Source organism: Microchirus variegatus, assembly GCF_963457635.1.
Source record: "Microchirus variegatus genome assembly, chromosome: 19".
NCBI classification, from domain to species: domain Eukaryota; kingdom Metazoa; phylum Chordata; class Actinopteri; order Pleuronectiformes; family Soleidae; genus Microchirus; species Microchirus variegatus.
Window position 1 is genome coordinate 14,259,685 of NC_139820.1, and position 18,788 is coordinate 14,278,472.

The 18,788-nt window shown below is 42.8% G+C and overlaps 1 protein-coding gene across 1 annotated transcript in view; it reads right to left on the bottom strand.

Annotated features, from left to right (window-relative positions):
• slc2a9l2 (solute carrier family 2 member 9, like 2) overlaps positions 1-18,788 on the bottom strand; it is a gene marked incomplete at both ends in the record, with an annotated part of 185,283 nt that overhangs the window by 72,847 nt on the left and 93,648 nt on the right. The window contains 2 exons of the mRNA XM_083906063.1: positions 6,120-6,195; positions 7,290-7,391. Coding sequence (XP_083762189.1) covers positions 6,120-6,195; positions 7,290-7,391 — 178 coding nt within the window. The remainder of the gene's footprint in view (positions 1-6,119; positions 6,196-7,289; positions 7,392-18,788) is intronic.

Consider the following 18,788-nt stretch of genomic DNA (forward strand, 5'->3'; position numbering starts at 1 on the left):
GTGATATGACTGTCTGTAAAACAATGATTATAGCGTTAGCGAATCAAAGTAGCTGGTCTTACATGTAAATGAACTGTAAATATGCTAACGTTAGTTCAGCTGGCGTCACATATAAACATGGATAAATGCGGTGGTAAAAATAAATCTAAAAAAAATACTCACTTTATATTGAGGCGGCCGTTTATCCCGTTTCCTTCATCCACCGGACCGGCGCCCGCTACCCCCGTTGCCCGCCCGGCCGAGTTGGAGCGAGCTGCTCCAGGTCCGGCCAGTGCCAGGCCGAAGTGTGTGCAGCTCCGCTCCGCTGCGGCAGCCAGAGCCCGCGGCGGCACATTCAAGTGCCCACAAAAAGTTCTCCAGGTACCCGGTTCCGGCCGCGCGCAACGCCAAAAAGCAGGTCCTTTCCCTCGCAGCCATATCAGTTTGAAAACTACATTCTGTCATTGTCTTCTCAGTTTACAAGGCCAAATTAAAGAGAGCGAAAGCCGGTGGTAGCTTTTAGCAAAGATGGCGGACACTGTGTTTACATTCTGGGAATGAAGTCTCGTCCATTCTGGGAAGTCTCGTCCCCCTGTGGGTGAGTCCAAAAATTGCAGAACTAGTGTTGTAGTTCTAATCTTGACGTTGTGCTTCTCCTCCTCTGATGCAATATGAAGCGTAACGCGTCATATTGCGTCAGAGGAGGAGCGCAAAAATACTTTTTTTTAGAAATCAGGGGGAACATGAGAGAGGGAAGCAACATTTCTAAAAAATAATAATGCTATTCTAGCAATACAAAGCCACATGCTAATCAGTGAAGTATTCCTTTAAGTAATGTAACAAAATATTTTCAAAATTTTAAAGACAATACAAACAATACACATACAATAACATGAACAATAGAAAGGGGGCACACTAATATATATTTATATGGCTTCTCTTTGATTGCTCAAATCTTATGTTGATTGTGTTGTGTCATCTATTTCTTCCATGAAAGAAGTCCATTTCTTCCATTTACTTGAGATAATCTCCTCTGGATCTTAGACTAAAAGTAATTTTTTTCCATTGCATGGATCTGTTTCAATTCGTCCCTCCATTGTTTGAGGTTTGGAGTGTCCGGTTGATACCAGTTCTTGGTGATCGTTTTCTTACAGGCCATCAGCAATATTTTACACAGATACACATCTTCTCTTGAGAAAACACATCTTCTTCTCGAAAATACAGTAGTAAAGTACCTTCACATTGTTTGTGACTTCATATCCCAAAATTTTTCTTAACGGACGCAAGTTCGTGAGATAGACTGTGTGTATAAAGGAAACAACAACACAGCTTCTTTCATTCTCCGACGTGGAAGAACTGTTGGTCTGGTGTTATAAATGATTTTATGTTTCTCCACTTCAACAATCAGTCTCTAGTCATACATTATGACTCTCCGAGACGCTCTGATTAATTGACTGTTGACCTGGTAACACCAGTCACGACGTAATGTTAATGTGAAGTTGTGACAGGCTATATGACCTGCGTATTGTGTTTTATTTTGAAAGGGGGACGGAAGTGTTTTACTTTGATTCTGTGTCGGACTTCCTGTCTTGTGCGATCTGCTCTGTTGAAATTTACGAGATTCAGCAGCGGCAACAGAAAAAATAGAACTTCTACCTATCAATAGTGCTGCGGCGAGCCGCTTCTGGGACCCTGCTGAGACGCGCCGCAGTGCGTCTGGTGGAAATGCTCTCATTGATTAGAATGGAAGCGATTTGCAACGGCGACCGTGCCGCTGCCGTTCCGCGTCCAGTGGAAATCCAGGGTAAGAGTTACACTTAAGATTCAGTCCTACAATTCGTTATATTTTATTTACTCATAAGTCAACTCTTGATAAATTTGGGCCCAGGGGCCGTATTTATTTTTATCCTTTGTATAAAAATGGGTTGAGCAGCTGGACCAAGTAAGAAACCAAAAAAATTTAGAGTAGGAAGACTTTTGCCAGTCCACCATCGCTATCCTGAAGAAGGGAAATATGGAGCAACACTTTCGGACTATTCATAAATAGTACAACACTGAAAAAGGTGAAGGAACTGAAATCACAGTTGCCCACACAGCAGTCATTTTTCTCTCAGCTGACCTGAAAAGCGAAGGCAGCCACTGAAGCATTGTTCTGGGTGATTGTCCATCATTAAGCACAAGAAGTCCTTCCAGGATGGCGAGATGATAAAAGAGGCATGCGTTGAAGCAGCTGACACGTAGTTTCACAACTTTAAAAACAAACCGGTGATATTACCTTCAATCAAAGCTCTTCAGCTATCAAGGAGTACAGTTACAGAACGCTGTGAAGTCATGGCTCAAGGATTTGACACAGCAGCTTTGGAAGGACATTGTAGTGTGTTTCTCACTGCGATTGGATGAGTCTACAGATGTAAGGGACACAGCCCAATTGTCCATTTTTATCCGGATGTTGTTTAGATATGAATACAAGAGAGGACCTGTTAACAATACTGCTTATGGAAGATCACATGCAGTGACAGCCTAATTTAGAGCTGCATTGTAAATACAAAACTGTGGTGGCAGTACCATTATTTGGGGAACTTCAAAAAACTTGTGTCTGAGCTGGAGACACAATGGAAGAAACTTGACAGTGCACGCTAACAGAGTAGATTGACAAATGTCTGTCATACTCTGACAAACGCTTTAAAAACTTTGCTTTACTCGAGCCAGTCACTACATTCATGTACTACATATTTAGGGAAGTTGAGTTTGATTCATTCTAATCAAGAATTGCAACGCTGTTTCACCTGAACTGAGATTTTAATTGCATTCTTGGGCTTCTAGGGAGAGTTTGTGAAAAACTGCATGATGAAAGTGTGTGACCTCGTTTTCCAAGAGAAAAAGCAAGCATTTGATACTGATTGATCTGATACTGCCCAGCTGTCAGTCTTCATCCGCGGAGTGGACTCAATTCTGTGTGTTACGGAGGAACTTTTGGGATTAAAATCAATGCATGGCACAACCACCGGAAAGGAAATCTTTGAAGAGGTTTACAAATGTGTAACTGTTTTGTGCTACTTCAAGGAATGGGTTTGAATTGTTGCACGTTCATTGAAATGTATTATTATTAGATATTTGGTTTATTATTATTTTATTATCAATTTCATCAATCAATGAAATATCCCATTCTTGATAGTTACAGTGTTCAGACCATGTTTTGGTCTCCATGAGGACTATTGGTCCTGACAAATTCAATGTTTATGCCATAAAACATAAAGGCGAATATTGCCCAGTGGTAGATGGAGTCTACCTTCCAGTCTTTCAACTGGAAGGTTGTGGGTTTGATTCCTGGATCCGCTAGTTTGGGCCGACGTGAGCAAGTGGGCAAGACACTTAACCCCATGTTGCTCCTGACGGCTGAACCGGCAGCGTGTGAATGGGTATGAAATATGTGTGATAGAAAAAATGCACTGCACATAGATGCGCTTTATGAAAGTGTGAGTGAATGGGTAAATGGAAAAACTGTAAAGTGACCTTGAGTGGTCATCAAGACTAGGAAAATGCTATATAAAACCAGACAATTTACCATTTATAAATATAAGTTCACACAGACAATCTAACAAGCATGATATTTATCACTTGCTACTAAAAGTCACTCACCTCCTGAAAGGTGAATGTGAAAACACCTGAACACAGGAAAAGCCACTGATTTTTCATGTACAGGTGGTGGTGAACGATATGATTGGAGCTTGGTGAAAATTGACTGGTGCAGGAAATGGTAATCCCAGAATGTTACTGTATACAGAGCAGGTTTTTTTTTCTTTTTTTAATCTACCTACATAGCTCTCATCTCATGTGGATACCCTTACAAAATGTGTTGTATGATAACTCCATGGAGACACTGTGATTCATAAGTAGTGTACAGTATGTAAATGTGTGATGACAGCCTCAGCCTCACCTTCAAACTCAAAGTCAGCCTCCCTCCAAGATTCACTGGTCCCATGGTACAATATTTTCCACTGTGATTCTAATTATTGACACACCAGTTGGATGCCAGGTCCTGTTTAATAAGTCTTTTACAACTCTGTGTCCCTTAACAAACTCCAAGAGAGTAAACTTAAAAAGCCTTCTCTCGACAGTAGCATTCTGAGTAACTATAGACCGATCTTGAACCTTCCTTTTATTTCAAAGATTTTAGAAAAAGCTGTAGCCATCCAGTTGTGTGATCACCTGTGTAGCAATAATGTATTTGAAAAGTTCCAGTCTGGGTTTAGAACCCACCATAGTACAGAGACTGCACTACTTAGAGTAAAAGATGATATTCTTATGGCCTCTGAAAAAGGACTGGCTTCTATACTGGTTCTCTTGGATCTCAGTGCAGCATTTGATACGATAGATCATGAGATCCTGCTACATAGACTAGAACAAGACGTTGGGATTAGAGGATCGGCACTTGTCTGGTTCAAGTCCTATTTATCGGACAGATTTCAGTTTGTTAGTGTAAACGAGGAATCCTCCATACTCACTAAGGTCAACTACGGAGTCCCTCAGGGTTCTGTGCTTGGACCTATTCTTTTTATCCTGTACATGCTGCCATTAGGCAACATTATCAGGAAACACAACATAGATTTTCATTGTTATGCAGACGACACCCATCTATTAAACTCTAGGATTGTCTCATAGACATACAGACGTGGATGACTCGTAACTTTCTGATGCTCAACACAGAAAAAACTGAGGTCATGGTCCTTGGGCCAAAAGAAATAAGAGCAGCACTTGGAGCTCTAAAACTAGGCAGTAACACTTCAGTCCCTCGCACTACAGTAAGGAACCTAGGAGTCCTGTTTGACCAGGATTTATCACTGGATGAACACATTAAGCATATATGTAGAACAGCCTTCTTCCACATTCGCAACATCAAGACAATTAGAAACATTATATCAAGACAAGACTCTGAGAAACTTATCCACGCCTTTATACCTGTAGGCTGGATTACTGTAACTCCTTACTGTCTGGATGTCCTAGTAAGTCCTTGAGAAGCCTTCAACTTGTCCAGAATGCAGCAGCACGGATACTGACTCGAACCAGACGACGTGATCATATAACTCCTGTCCTGGCTTCTCTTCACTGGCTCCCAGTGAAAAGTAGAATCGATTTTAAAATACTTCTACTTACATACAAGGCCCTGAATAATCAGGCACCTTCTTACATTTGTGACTTAATCACTTTATATCAACCGCATAGACTGCTGCGCTCCTTGAACTCAGGTCTACTGGTTATTCCTAAAATAACTAGAAGTAGAATCGGTGGTAGAACATTTAGCTACCAGGCTCCTCTCCTGTGGAACCAACTTCCGCTTTCAGTCAGACAGTCTGACTCGGTTTCTGCCTTTAAGGTGAGACTGAAAACCTACCTTTTTAACATAGCCTATAGTCGAAGCTAGATCAGGTATGTCCTGATTAGAATAGTCTATCTTATGCTGCCATAGGCTTAGACTGCTGGGGGAATTTCCCATCATGCACTTAGAATGAGCACACAGACTTTGCACGAGCCGCACTTTCTCTACCCTGTCCTCGATTTTTCATCCCTCACCACTTACCCGATGTACCCCCATGAGATGTAGCACATAAATCTACATGTAGCACATCTCTAACTGATGTTTAATCTCTTACAGTTCTGCTGACACCAGTGAACGACATGAGGTCAGGACAGGAAAGAGGACCCTGTCATCCCCAAGTCTCTGACCACAACAGTCTTCACTACAGGCTGTGATAAACCCAGTGATCCAGATGATCCTGGCACTTAAATACTTTTTCACTTTTTATTCTTGTCATTGTGTATTGTATGTTTTGGGTAACATCTACTGCACGTCTGTCCGTCCAGGGAGTGGATCCCTCACCTGTGGTTCTCCCTAAGGTTTCTACCCTTTTTCCCTTTTACAAGGGTTTTTTTTCCCTGGTAGTTTTTCCTTACCCTGGTCGAAGGTCTAAGGACAGAGGATGTTACCAACCCTGTGAAGTCCCGTGAGTCAAACTATGTTTTGTAAACTGTGGGCTATATAAATAAAGATTGATTGATTGATTGATTGAAATAAAAGAAAGAAAAGGAAAGAAATGGTTGAAAATCATTGATATGGTATAAATGTAAATCAGTAATTTTACCTGGACCAGAGCAAAAGGACGCAATCACAATCAGTATACAGACATAACTGAGGTAAGGCATCCATGACGCACTGTCCTAAAGGAAAAAAGAGGGACAGAAAGATGAGGTCACAATACAGCTTATATTTTATATTGCCTCTGATTAAACAGCGGAAATACCGATTATTATAATATATACATATATATATATCGAATATTATAATATTCGATAGCTGCAGCCCTAATATGTAGTGCCGTCTACAGGTTGAAACCTGCTTTAATGTTATATTCCTAAAGCAGACAAACCTTAATGTAATTATATTTATAACAGTTGATTGTTGAGCTGTGTATATAGAGGGGTATAAGTAGTCATAATGTATTATAAGCCCCATCAGTCAGCCTGTAGTTTATAACCAGTCAAGAGCACTAATAAGACCAAGTCATTATAAACTATAATGTATAGTTATTCATTCAACTGTTGATGTAGTGCATCTTAAAGCATTATGTGTGTTTATGAGTGTAGTCATAATGCATTATGATTGATTATGTTGAGCATTATAATTTAATATGAATGCACTCATAATGCTCTATTTGTGGTATTCATAGAAAGTGTTAATGAAAAAACTCAATATCTGATACTGATAATATCAGATGCTGATGATGTGTGTAATATAAATGTACTAAATATGTTTTTGTTTTGGATATGCAGAAATTCAGTTGTATGAGATGTACTGTTGTATTACATTATTTCCACTGACTATAGAAATCTGTTAATGAAGGGGTCCACTGGGCATCCAATCTGGGCAGGAGGGGCAGGTCAAGAAATAAAAAGTCCACAGTTTTGGGGAAAAGGCAACTGTTTGAAGCTTGTGGGACCGATTCCCCTTTTATTGTTATATTTATTGGGTTATTACTTTTTACTGGTTTATTGTTATTGTATCATAATTTTACTATTTTTCCTTTGACATTTTAACAGTTTGTGTTGTGTTTGTAGAGGTTGGAAATGATATTGATTCGGAAGCAGCAAATGAATTACCCAGTCGTCATCAATTAAGTCATCTAAATCTGAATCTTAATCTTAATATTAAGTGATTGATGGTATAAACTTGAATGAAGACCTCTGTGTTACTGTGAAAGGACTTAACTCACTGCCAGACTAAGGTCAGAGAAGAAGCCGATGGAGTGACTGACCTGGAAAGTGAGGAACACTGTGAGGAGACTGAAGAACACAGCCATGGCAGAGAAACCAAATATGAGGAGAAGCTTCCGCCCCAGTCGTTCAATAACTAAGCCCTGCATAAAGAAAGGACAAACGCACAGTCATTGAAGAGACATTCCCAGAGTGATTTTTTGGTAGTGTTGTAGCATCCCAGTCATATTTCAAGAGGCTTGCATAGTACTCTGAATGATAATGTCAGTATGTCAGCAGTTGGTCCCCTTCTTCTGTCCAGAGATACATTTCTTTCATTTTCACCTGAACATGAAGTTTAGTGACTTCGATTTTTCCTCACATTTTCATGACATTACTACATTGCCATGACCAAAACATATTGACTCAGTAGAAACTGGACTTGAAGTTTTCTTACAGATGTTTCCTCTCGATGAAGATGCCCTCCTTCTTGGATGGGAGGTGAAACATCATAACACCAAAAACATAATGACAACCTGGATGAATAAGAATCTACACAGACATGATACATTGGTGATTTTTTTGTGTGAAATATATGCAGCCTGACATTTATTATGTGAGGGACTGAAGTGGAATTAGGTGCCAATTATTACTTTGATGAACACTCAACTTTTCATTTAGCATGTGTTTGTATGAGTTATTGACACAAAGTCAGCGCCTACTGTGCTGTGTGCACCTCCTGCATCAAGAATCACCTTGAGAAATGGATATTCTCTGTTCATGAAAACATGGCAGCCAACAGGGACAGAAGGACAATCTGATTGCAGTCACTTAACACAAGGCTTATCACTTTATCTTGCTGTTGGACAGCCTTTTCTTTTCTATCGTATTGTGCTCCACTAAAGACAAGGAACGATTTTGGTGGAACTAACAGTGTTTTAGGATGATGGATGTGAAGAGGCCCTGCAAGGATAAGGGATGACAGACATGGCTGGGTACAGAGGTTTTCCTGCTAGGTTTGTGTGGCAGCTGTTGTCAGATCTGGTCTTTGATGAAACGAGTAAGAGACAAGCAGTGTAAAGAATTGGGGAAGAGGCAGAATTAGCCTCCTGCTGGTTCTGGAATAAGCGAGAGGAGGGGAACTGGAAGCCAGGAGTGGATAGGCAGTGATTTGGCCACTACTGCCAACCTGACAGTGTTGTGGTTAAGGGTCCAAACACTCAGAGTCTTTAAAGAACCACCTGATGTTGTCCGCATTTGGCCCAAAGCTATGGGTATTGAATCAGATATGTGGAGATTGCACCTTGACTGGTGTATGTTAAAAGCAAGAAAGTGAAGTTTGCAAATTGCCTCCTCCTCCTGCAGTATAAAGTCCAAAGACAAAATCTGACTTTAGCTTGCAGGAACACAGGAGCTGCTGGTCTACTACTGCCTCGTTTGGTAGGTTTGTATCATTTAGGTGAATCAAAAAGAAGGATTTCAAACACCAAGTTCACAAAATAACATGTTTGAATTTACTGATGATGATCTGTTTTGTACAGTGATGTAAAATTTTCTATGGACTTGGAGCAAAAAGTGGATGGTTTAGAACACGGAAGTGTATGAACAAAGATGAACACATCAACACAGCTAATCTTTGGTTCTGAAGTGCTACTGTTTAATACTGACAGCTGATTTCTGTCTTGACTGTGTGAAGAGTAAGCATTGGGAGGCAAACAGGAACTTCCTCATGAGAGGGTTTAGTCTGCACCCAGATGCATCACCTAAAATCTGGTTGCAACAGAAGCCTGTCTATCAGTCCTGAACAATGCATAAGGTCAAGAAGTACAGATGTTTCCTGTTTGGACCAAATAACACCAATGTAAAAACTTGTATATGTGTACGTTTGTGAGAGGATCGTTCTGAGACAATCGTGAGAATGAATAGATAGACTTCTTTCACAGGAAAGACAGGGGTGACCGCCAAATGTGAGGTTTAAGATAAGGAAGTCAGAGAATCCTTAAAAACTAGGTTTCTGCTCTTTGCAGGCAGTTGTTCGGAGATTCGGCATGTACACACTCTCTCGAGTATCTGCAGTACTCGATCTGACGCTTGACTTGTGACAAATAAAATTTCCTTTGTTCTATATGAGTCTTGTGTCAGAGGAGTTTCTTACTACATCATCATCTCATCACCTGATTTTAGATTTGTTATACTTATTAGCTACATGGCCCTACAGTGTAGTAATACAAGGATAACCAGTGCTTCTCACAATGAAAAGGAGAGCAAAAAGTGTGGACATTGAAAGGGTTTTTAGTAAGAAAAGTGCACAGCAGAAGAGAAGGAGGGAAATGAAGGAGAAGGTAGTGAACTGGAGAGACCAGGAGGCTCAAAGCAGAAGAAGACCACAGAAGGAGGAGGATTTGAGGGATGAAGAGGAGGAGGCTGCTGCAGATTCAGAAAGTGAGACAGAGGCAGGGAGTGACAGGGAGTGACAGGGAGGAAGAGGGTCCTCAGTAATTAGTTTTAAAGTATTTGTATGTTTGTTATGTTAAATCCATCTACATTTGGGGATTCTTGCGCCAACCCATGCCACCCAGCCAAGACCTCTTGCCCCCGCTTTGCCACCCTGTTATGTGTGGCAGCGTGTGGCTTCTCTCTCCCCCCCCCCCCCATCTTTTCCTGTCGACTCATCTGTGTCCAATTTCAGCAATTACCTTCCTGCGCTGTGAGGGGAGAGGGAGGAAACGTTATCGTGGGGAGGGAAGTTTAAAAGGAGGAAAGAGAGAGCGGAAGGGAGAATGGGCAGAGCCGGTCGGAGGACTTTTTCCGCACCCGTTCTTACTCCACAGACAACTTCGCTATTTATCTTTATGAGACTGATTTTTCTCTTGCATTTTTGTCTCATTTGGGTGGAGATTGCCCGCAGTCCAGTTTTCAGGTTTAGTTTAGTTGATCCATTTTTGTTTTGAGGACGCGCTAGGTCCTACGGCCTATTGCGTGGCTGGCCTGGCGTTACTCACCTTTTGTTTATTTTGCTGGGATCTGGGAATTTTGCCACTTTCAATCTGAGAATCATACATTCAACAATATAGGGCTGAATGCATGTTTCAAACAGTGTTTGAAGTTAACGTTAACGTTTTTATAAGTGTTCAAGGCACTGAGGTCATGTAATAATATTAATCTACTCATTTTGTGCCACTGGTAATGAGAACCAAACTGACACATGCACGGATGTAGAGCTCCAGACGTCACATACCATGTTGGCAGCCTAACCTCTATAGTTCTTTATTGTGCTGAGAAAGTGGAAGAGTTGGAAGCAAACCAGGCTTTTTGGTTGACCAAAGTGAATATAAATGTTTCCTTCTGTACCCAATGGCAGCCATGTTTTTAGTGAGTGCGAGCTGATTCACGGTGCAGGGGTGCATTCAAGCCAGTACCTCAACCACACTTCAAAAAAACCATCACTGTAATACTATACGTCAGAGACTTTTAGAAAAACTGTTTTATTAGTGAAAAGAAGCACAGGGAATATAATAGAAGGGACTGATCTACTGGACCAAGTCTAAATGTTTTTGTAAGTACAATCGCGGGACAACTCTAGCTATGGGGACATGGAATGTCACCTCGCTGGGGGGGGGGGAGCCTGAGCTTGTGCAGGAGGTGGAGCGGTACTGACTAGAAATAGTTGGGCTCACCTCCACGCACAGTCTGGGCTCTGGAACCCCTTGCCCCCGCCGGGTCAGTGGAGAGATCCTGCCTCAGGTGGAGGAGTTTAAATATCTTGGGGTCTTGCTCACGAGTGAGGGAAGGATGGATCGTGAGATTGACAGACGGACCGGTGCAGTGGCTGCAGTAATGCGGTCGTTGTATCTGTCTGTTGTGCTGAAGAAGCAGCTGAGCCGAAAGGCAAAGCTCTCGATTTACCGGTCAATCTCCGTTCCTACCCTCACCTATGGTCATGAACTTTGGGATATGACCGAAAGAACAAGATCCCAGATACAAGCAGCTGAAATGAGTTTTCTCTGCAGGGTGGCAAAGCGGTCCCTTAGAGATAGGGTGAGGAGGTCTGTCACCCGGGAGGAGCTCGGAGTAGAGCCACTACTCCTCCACATCGAAAGGAGCTAGTTGAGGTGGCTTGGGCATCTGTATCGGTTGCACCCTGGACGCCTCCCTCAGGAGGTGTTCCGGGCATGTCCCACCGGGAGGAGACCCAGAGGAAGACCCAGGACAAGCTGGAGTGACTACGTCGCTCGTCTGGCCTGGGAACGCCTTCCCATCGGAAGAGCTGGAGGAAGTGTCCTGCGAAAGGGAGGTCTGGGCGTCCCTTCTCAGACTGCTGACCCCGCGACCCAGCCCCGGATAAGCGGTAGAAGATGGATCGATGGATGGATGGATGGGTTTAAATATTCATCATAGTTGTTCTCTTCATCTCAATTATAGAGCACCTCCGATAATGAAACAAAACACTTTTTATAGCACTGACCAGGGCCGGCCCAAGGCATAAGCGATCTAAGCCGCTGCTTAGGGCCCCGTGACCACTAGAGGGCCCCCAAGAGCAATTAACTTTAAAAAAAAAAAGTTTGGATTGCTGTAGTTTATTTAGAATTGTTTTCCCAATTTTTACCAAAGCTTTTTCAGTGTTTACATCGTTGTCAGATGTGATTATTTAACTTTATATTTTCTTTATAAACCATTTTTATTACCTTGTTCCAGGTGCCTCTCTTGATTTACATTATTATTTAAGTATTTGTTTAAATATGTATTTGTTAATTTTCTTTAATGCTGTGTTTTTTACATGTAAAAGTCAAATCTTTGTATTACAGGAGTGTATTTTGAATCCCCCCAAAGATTGTACACATTTTTAGATTTTAATATTTTAATATTTTATTTATAAACCGTTTGGTTTTATGTATTGATTCTCTGTGTCGCCAATAGGGGGAGTTGCTGATTTTGCCAAATGTTAATTAGAAGATTTTTCTGTAAGTTTGCAAATCTGGTGTCTGCTTCCATGCAACAAAAAGATCTCACATTTAGTTTTACAAGTATATTCGTAATCGTGGCAGAGTAGAATAAGTAGAATACCTTTAGTATAGTAGGTGTGTGAATGATCAATAATCATTATTATTTGCAGTAACAGAGGGCCACAAAGTCAAATTTTGCTTCGGGCCCCATGGAGGATTGGGCCGGCCCTGGCACTGACTTAAAAGAAAACAGTGACGTGTTGAACAGTGCTGCTTTGCAGTTGCTATCTGAAGAGATCAGCAGGACACAACAAAACAGGGCACGAGGTCAGCAGAGTATTCTGCATTAAGGAGACAATGTAATTTTTGTTTTTCTTAAACTCTTACAGCTGTATTGGAATCAGAATTCACAGGAGAGAATGAGAAAATGCGATAAACTAAGCTTGAGAAAGCGCTGAATTTGTACATCTGTGGCTGACAATAAAGGATGCATTTTGGATTCAATGAGATCAAAAATCCAACATATGATGCGAGGAGAAATGAACAGATCAGTCACTGTGGGAGGTAGAAAATGGGCTGAAGAAGATTGTAATCATCACAAAAATTTCTTAATCACTGAGCTACTCCACCCCCAGTAGCTCCAACACACAAAAAAACTAGTAATAAATATAAATAGAATAAAATGTATGTGAATTAGCATGGTGTTAAATCAAAACTCAGTTTTGAAATTGGGGACAGTGTTTTTGTGCAGGGGTTAATGAGGCACTTTATTTTCCTCTCACCCAGAGAGTCACAGTTTTAATCATGTAAGTCACTGAGCTTTCGTGGTCAACACTGTATGCAACTAGAAAAAATTCAACTAGATTCTATTAGAAAAAAGATAAATATTTAAACAGCTCAAGGAGTAACAGTCTCCTCCACTCATGCTCATGCCATACACACAAATGTTAAACTCTGAAAAAGTCCAAAAACTTAAAGTATGAATGGTACTGAAAAGTTGAATACGAAAAATAATCTTGAAAAGTTTGTGAACATTTTGAATTTGTAATGGTTTGAGTTAGAATGAGTTGAAAGATGCATGAAAATTTATTATTTTTTCATGGAAAAATATTTGCAGAAAATGTTGAACAATTGGGAATGGAAAATATTGTTTATTTCGTAAAACTGTATTCATCCGATAATATCCTTGAGCTGAACTGTTTTATTTTCTTGAAAATCAATTTTTGCAGCACACTCACACATACAAACAAGTACACAGACGTTGCAAATACACTAGACTAATAGCATGTTTGAAAGTGTCAGCAAACTAAATGAGGTTGCCTGATATAAGGTCCACTATGCTGCCAATACATTGAAATATAACAATGATCAAAAAGGCTGGACTGATTGTCCCATCCATCCTATTTATTTTCTACATGTTCTGCATTGGTGTGACAATGGACACAGGCTGCCACTGTGTAACACACATATAATTTTTAAACACACCCAGAGTTTCCAGTTTACACAACTCTCATGTGGGAGGGAACTGGAGCACCTGAATCAAAACCAGATGAACGTAAACTCAACACACATGGAGCCTGTTAACTGGGTCAGGTTTGAACCCAGGTGACAGAGCAAGAGGGACATCTTGGGGCGAGTGGACAGACAAAAGGCATTTCACCTTGTATTGTATAATCAAAATGTTTAGCTTAATAAGGACACCATTGCTTGTTATGCCCGCTCTCAGAGATCTGTGTACAAGAAACTAATGACCTTGTTACAGAGGTGAAAAAATGCCACAAGCAATGACAGCATCGCATTAATACGCTGCTAAAAACAGAGGGTGTGAAATTAGCCTAGGATATGATAACACATTCTGCAGCTCTGGTCCACAGACCATAATAGTTGTACAATGTGGCCAAAAACAGTGACTACACTCAAATTCTTAATACTGCGGCGTCGCATCCTCTGACTGTTAATCAATATACCAAGTTATGAGCACTAACCCTGCATCATTTTTGAGAACACGAAACATAGTGTCAGGAGTGGGATTTGAACCCACGGTGGTTGTGGCATAGTAGCGCTCCCGAAATGAAGCTAAGCTAAAATGTAAGATTTTGTATTGGGGGCTGGCTGTTTGGGTGGGGGACTGCTGCGGCGGCTTGGGGGTGTCGCTGGATGTGGGGGGGCCGGGTCGCCTACGCTCGGCTGGGGGGACTGGGGGGCATTGCTGCTGTCCATCACGGCGCACCTCCCGGGGGTTGCAGTGGTGGGCGGGCACCTCCCGGAAGGTGCGGTGGTGGGCGGCTGACTGCTTACCCGGCGGGGGCTGGCGATGGTCTTGGATGTTTGGTGGGGACCCTGGCTGGGGCGCCGCGGGGTCGGGCATGGCGGCTCCTCGGACCTCTGCCCCCGCCTATGCTTGGGAGCTCTGCCCTGGACTGGCTCGGGGGCCTTCCCGTCTTCCGTCTTTGGGGATCCCCTGGCTTGGGGTACTGTGTGGGCCTCTACCTGCCCCTCCTGGGGATGGGGGACGTGTGGTCGGTCTCTGGTGTGTGGTGGGGGTGGTTGCGGCGGGCTCTGCCCCGCTTTCCCGGTGGGCGGCCTGGGGGGGCTCTGCTCCCGTCGGTGGTGGGCCGGCCCCGCCCCGGGACACTAGTGGGCTCTGGGTGCGGGAGGCCTGGACCTCCTCGATCTACCTGGGTGTGGGGTGGCTGGGCCTCTGTCCGTAGCTTTGCCGCCGTCTGCCCTCGGGGGCTGACCCTGCGTGGGGGGACTTCCGCCCCGCACCCCTCCGGCTGGTCTCCTGTGGGGTGGATGCGCGGCCATTCTGGGGGGCGGTGGCCGCGGGCTCCTCCTGCCCTGCACGGCCGCTGGAGGTCCCGGGCATCGGGGTCCTTACTGGCTCGCTGCTGGGGGTTGGTCGGACAATGGCTCGGTCCCCCACTCAGATTCCAACCACATCTAATGACAACACCTGCACATTTACACACGTGCGCGCTTATGCTTTCTCACACACACACACACGCACCCCACTACACTATAAGATGAAACTGAACTGATATAGCTGTTGCATACCTGGATAAGCTCTCTTGATATGGTCGTTAACGATTACTAGAAACCATACTTGTTATACAATTGAATATTATGTTCTGTGAAGTATGTTCAGTATTAATTTGTTATCGTTCATGTTCTGTCTTGTGAAGCATGTTCTATCTATTTTGTAGTACCTTAATTGTTTCGTGTTGTTTATGCTTTGTTCTGTGAAGTATGTTCTGCTTTGTATTACCTTAATTGTTTAGTGCTGCGTATGTTCTGTGAAGTATGTTCTGTCTGTTTTGTATAACCTTAATTGTTTAGTGTTGAGTATGTTCTGTGAAGTATGTTCTGTCTGTTTTGTATAACCTTAATTGTTTATTGTTGTTTATGTTCTGTGAAGTATGTTCTGTCTGCACTGTACTACACTGTCACTGTTAATGTTGTCTGTGCATCTCTCGCATCTCTCTCTCTCTCTCTTCCTCCACCCCCCCCCCCCCCCTTTTCCCTCCCCCCCCCTTTTCCCTTCCCCCGTCTGTCCACTCCCCGTCCCCCTGTCCGGTCCGGTTACCACGATCATAAAACAAATAAATAAGAATAAAAAACACTGCAGGCCAAGTATCAGAGACTTGCCCTGCGCAGAGCAAATCTGCTTAACACCACAGGGCACGTAGTCAACCATACTACATGTCCCAGGTACTGGGCAGGACAGGTTAAAAAAAAAAAAAAAAGATTTTGTATTGTCAAGCCGCTGGTGGCAAACGTGCCGTCAGCTGCTGGACATCGAGTGGACATCGAGTGGATAGCAGCACGCTGGAGACCGGATGCCCGTACCAGGACAGTGCTAATGCTGCTATCGTTACCTGTGCTGCTGTTTGTTTCGATGATCGTAATGAATAATGTTATTCCTCGAGTATAAGAAATGTCCATCCCCGTCGAGCTATGATGCTAATGATGCAAGCTTAACTTACCTGACTCAGATTTTTTTTCAACAGGCTGTACTGTTGTTGATGGTGAGTTCAGTATGTAGTATGGATATTATTCCTGAGTCTCTGTGACTCTGTATTAGGAGGATTTTATGGCCGGTTAAATTCAACCTAATGTGATACTAACTGCACTATTTCCTTCCAGATAAACCCACATTTGAGAGCTAACTGACAATTTTAAAAATTAGTACTAGAGAAATGTTGTGAACATGGACTTCATTTGGCAATGGTTTGTCTGCATAAAAAGGCCTTAGCCCCCAAGGACATTCATGCTGACATGGTTGTTACATTAAGAGATGATGCTCCAGCTTTATCACCTGTGCAGTAGCGGGCAAGTGAATTCAAGAGGGGTAAGGAAGATGACCCAAAGTCTGGATATCCTGTCACAGCCACCATCCAAGAAAACATTGATTGTGTTCACCACCTGGTGATGGATGACAATGCTGTGAACATCTCCCCTGAAAGAGAAGGGAACATTCTGCACAACAAACTTGGCATGTTGAAGGTTTCTGTTCCACAGCTTTTGACCCCTGAACAAAAGCACACCAGGTTTTCGTTTTCATACGTAAGTATTACAAATCAGAACGAAATAAAACAAATTAAACGTTTCTTCTGTTTTAAATGTTCCGCTATTTAAGTAATTAATAAGCACAAGTCACAAGACTGACCGCCTCATTTGCTGTTCGCTGTGTGCTGCCTGTAAGCACCGTGAAACGATAGTTTCAATCACGGCATAACTTTCTAACTTTTCTTTTAACTTAAACTTTAATTAACATATATGTGGTGGTTTTATATAATACTTATTTCACCACGCACACTGATTGTAGTTGGTGGCAAGAAAGAAACATACGTTAATCATTTTATTTTCTAATAAAATGATGCTCGATGTATTCTCCTCAGAGGTGAGCTCACCTCTTCACTCTGGCAAAGACATAAATGTTGTTTTTGTCTTTCCTAAAAGAGAAGTGTAATGTTATTATGTGTGAAAGGGGGCAGCAACATGTCATTTAAACACCCATGCTAAAACTACATCTTCCCTTGTTGTCTTTTGTCTCTGACCTTGGGCAGCTGTGGCCTAGTGGTTAGGGCTTCAAGCTTGAGGGAGGGTAGCCGGTTCGAACCCTGACCTGTCCGCAGCTGAAGTGCCCTTGAGCAAGGCACCTGACCCCCTCACTGCTCCCCGAGCGCCGCTGAATGCAGGCAGCTCACTGCTCTGGGTTAGCATGTACATCACCTCACTGTGTGCTGTGTGTGTTCACTAACTCACGGATGGGTTAAAATGCAGAAATTGGAAATTTCCCCACTGTGGGACTAAAAAGGGAATCTTAATCTTAATCTTGAATAGTACTATTTTGCAAAGAATGGACCTGCAGGAAAATGTAACTCCTGTAAAAACTACTTAAAAAGACAACTTAAAATAAATATTAAAGCGGAACTAGACCGGAAGTTCCTATTATCGCTGTTTATTTTGGTGTGTATCTGCGTCATTACCTTGTTTATGAAGCCTGACGGTTCGAAACAAACAGTTCAGCCATTGCTGAGAACGTTGTGTTTTATTGTAATCTCGGGGCTCAACGAGATCACTGAAAATCCCGTACTAGTTACGTAAGCAGCGGTTCTCCTGAACAACCGATCGTCCTGCTCCAGGCGGTAGTCCGGGCACATCCGGTTGCGTACATTGAACCGCAGAAGAAGAATAACGTCCGTTGTGGAGGTGTTTCACGAGCAACAGTGTCTTCTGACTCTGGGTCTGACTCCGGTTTAAAGTCATAAAGGGACTGCGGCGGGGAGTCGTGACGAAGCTATTTTTAAATACTGTTAAAACAATGTTTTGATAATGAGGAACAATGCATCCACCGCTCCAGAGAGGGAGCTGCGCTTCTGAGAGCTGACGTGATAGATTACGTCACTTCCAGATACCTGGCCAATCACAACACAGGTGGGAAGGCTCTACACTGGCTGGCCAATCACAACACACTCTGTCTTCTCGGGCGAGATTTATGGCTGAATTAGCGCGACTGACAAGCGCTTCGAAAAGGACAGATTTCAATCGGCTCGTTTACATCAACTAGGAGGATTTTGACCATAAAAACAACTTAATATATGTAAGTAGACCTCCATAACTCACATATATGTGCAACAGGACCACTCTATGTGACCTTTAAGTAAGGATACGGTATGTAGTATGTATATATTAGTTTGGTTTACATTACATTTTACATTTGGTTTATCTTGGGCATTAATAATATACTTTTGAAATTTACTTTCATTGTTGTTTTTGTTGACTTGATGAATCCCCTGTTTCAGGATTGCAAGTGTCAGAATGGGGAAGCCCACTGCTGCAACTTTGCCCTGCGATGTCCTCAGGGATGGAGGCGATGGAGTGCTTCTGTCCCAGCACCTCATCCATGAGGACAGACAGACCAGGGCAAAGTTGCAGCAGTGGGTGAAGAGGAGGACGATTGGGTGGAGGAGGAGGATGATGATGATGATGAGGAGGAGGACCCAAACAGACCAGAACCTCAAAGGAGGAAGAGGGACAGAGACGGTGAACTGATCAACCTCCTCAGGGAAGACATGAGGAGAGAAATGAGAGGAGGATGGAGAGACTACTCCC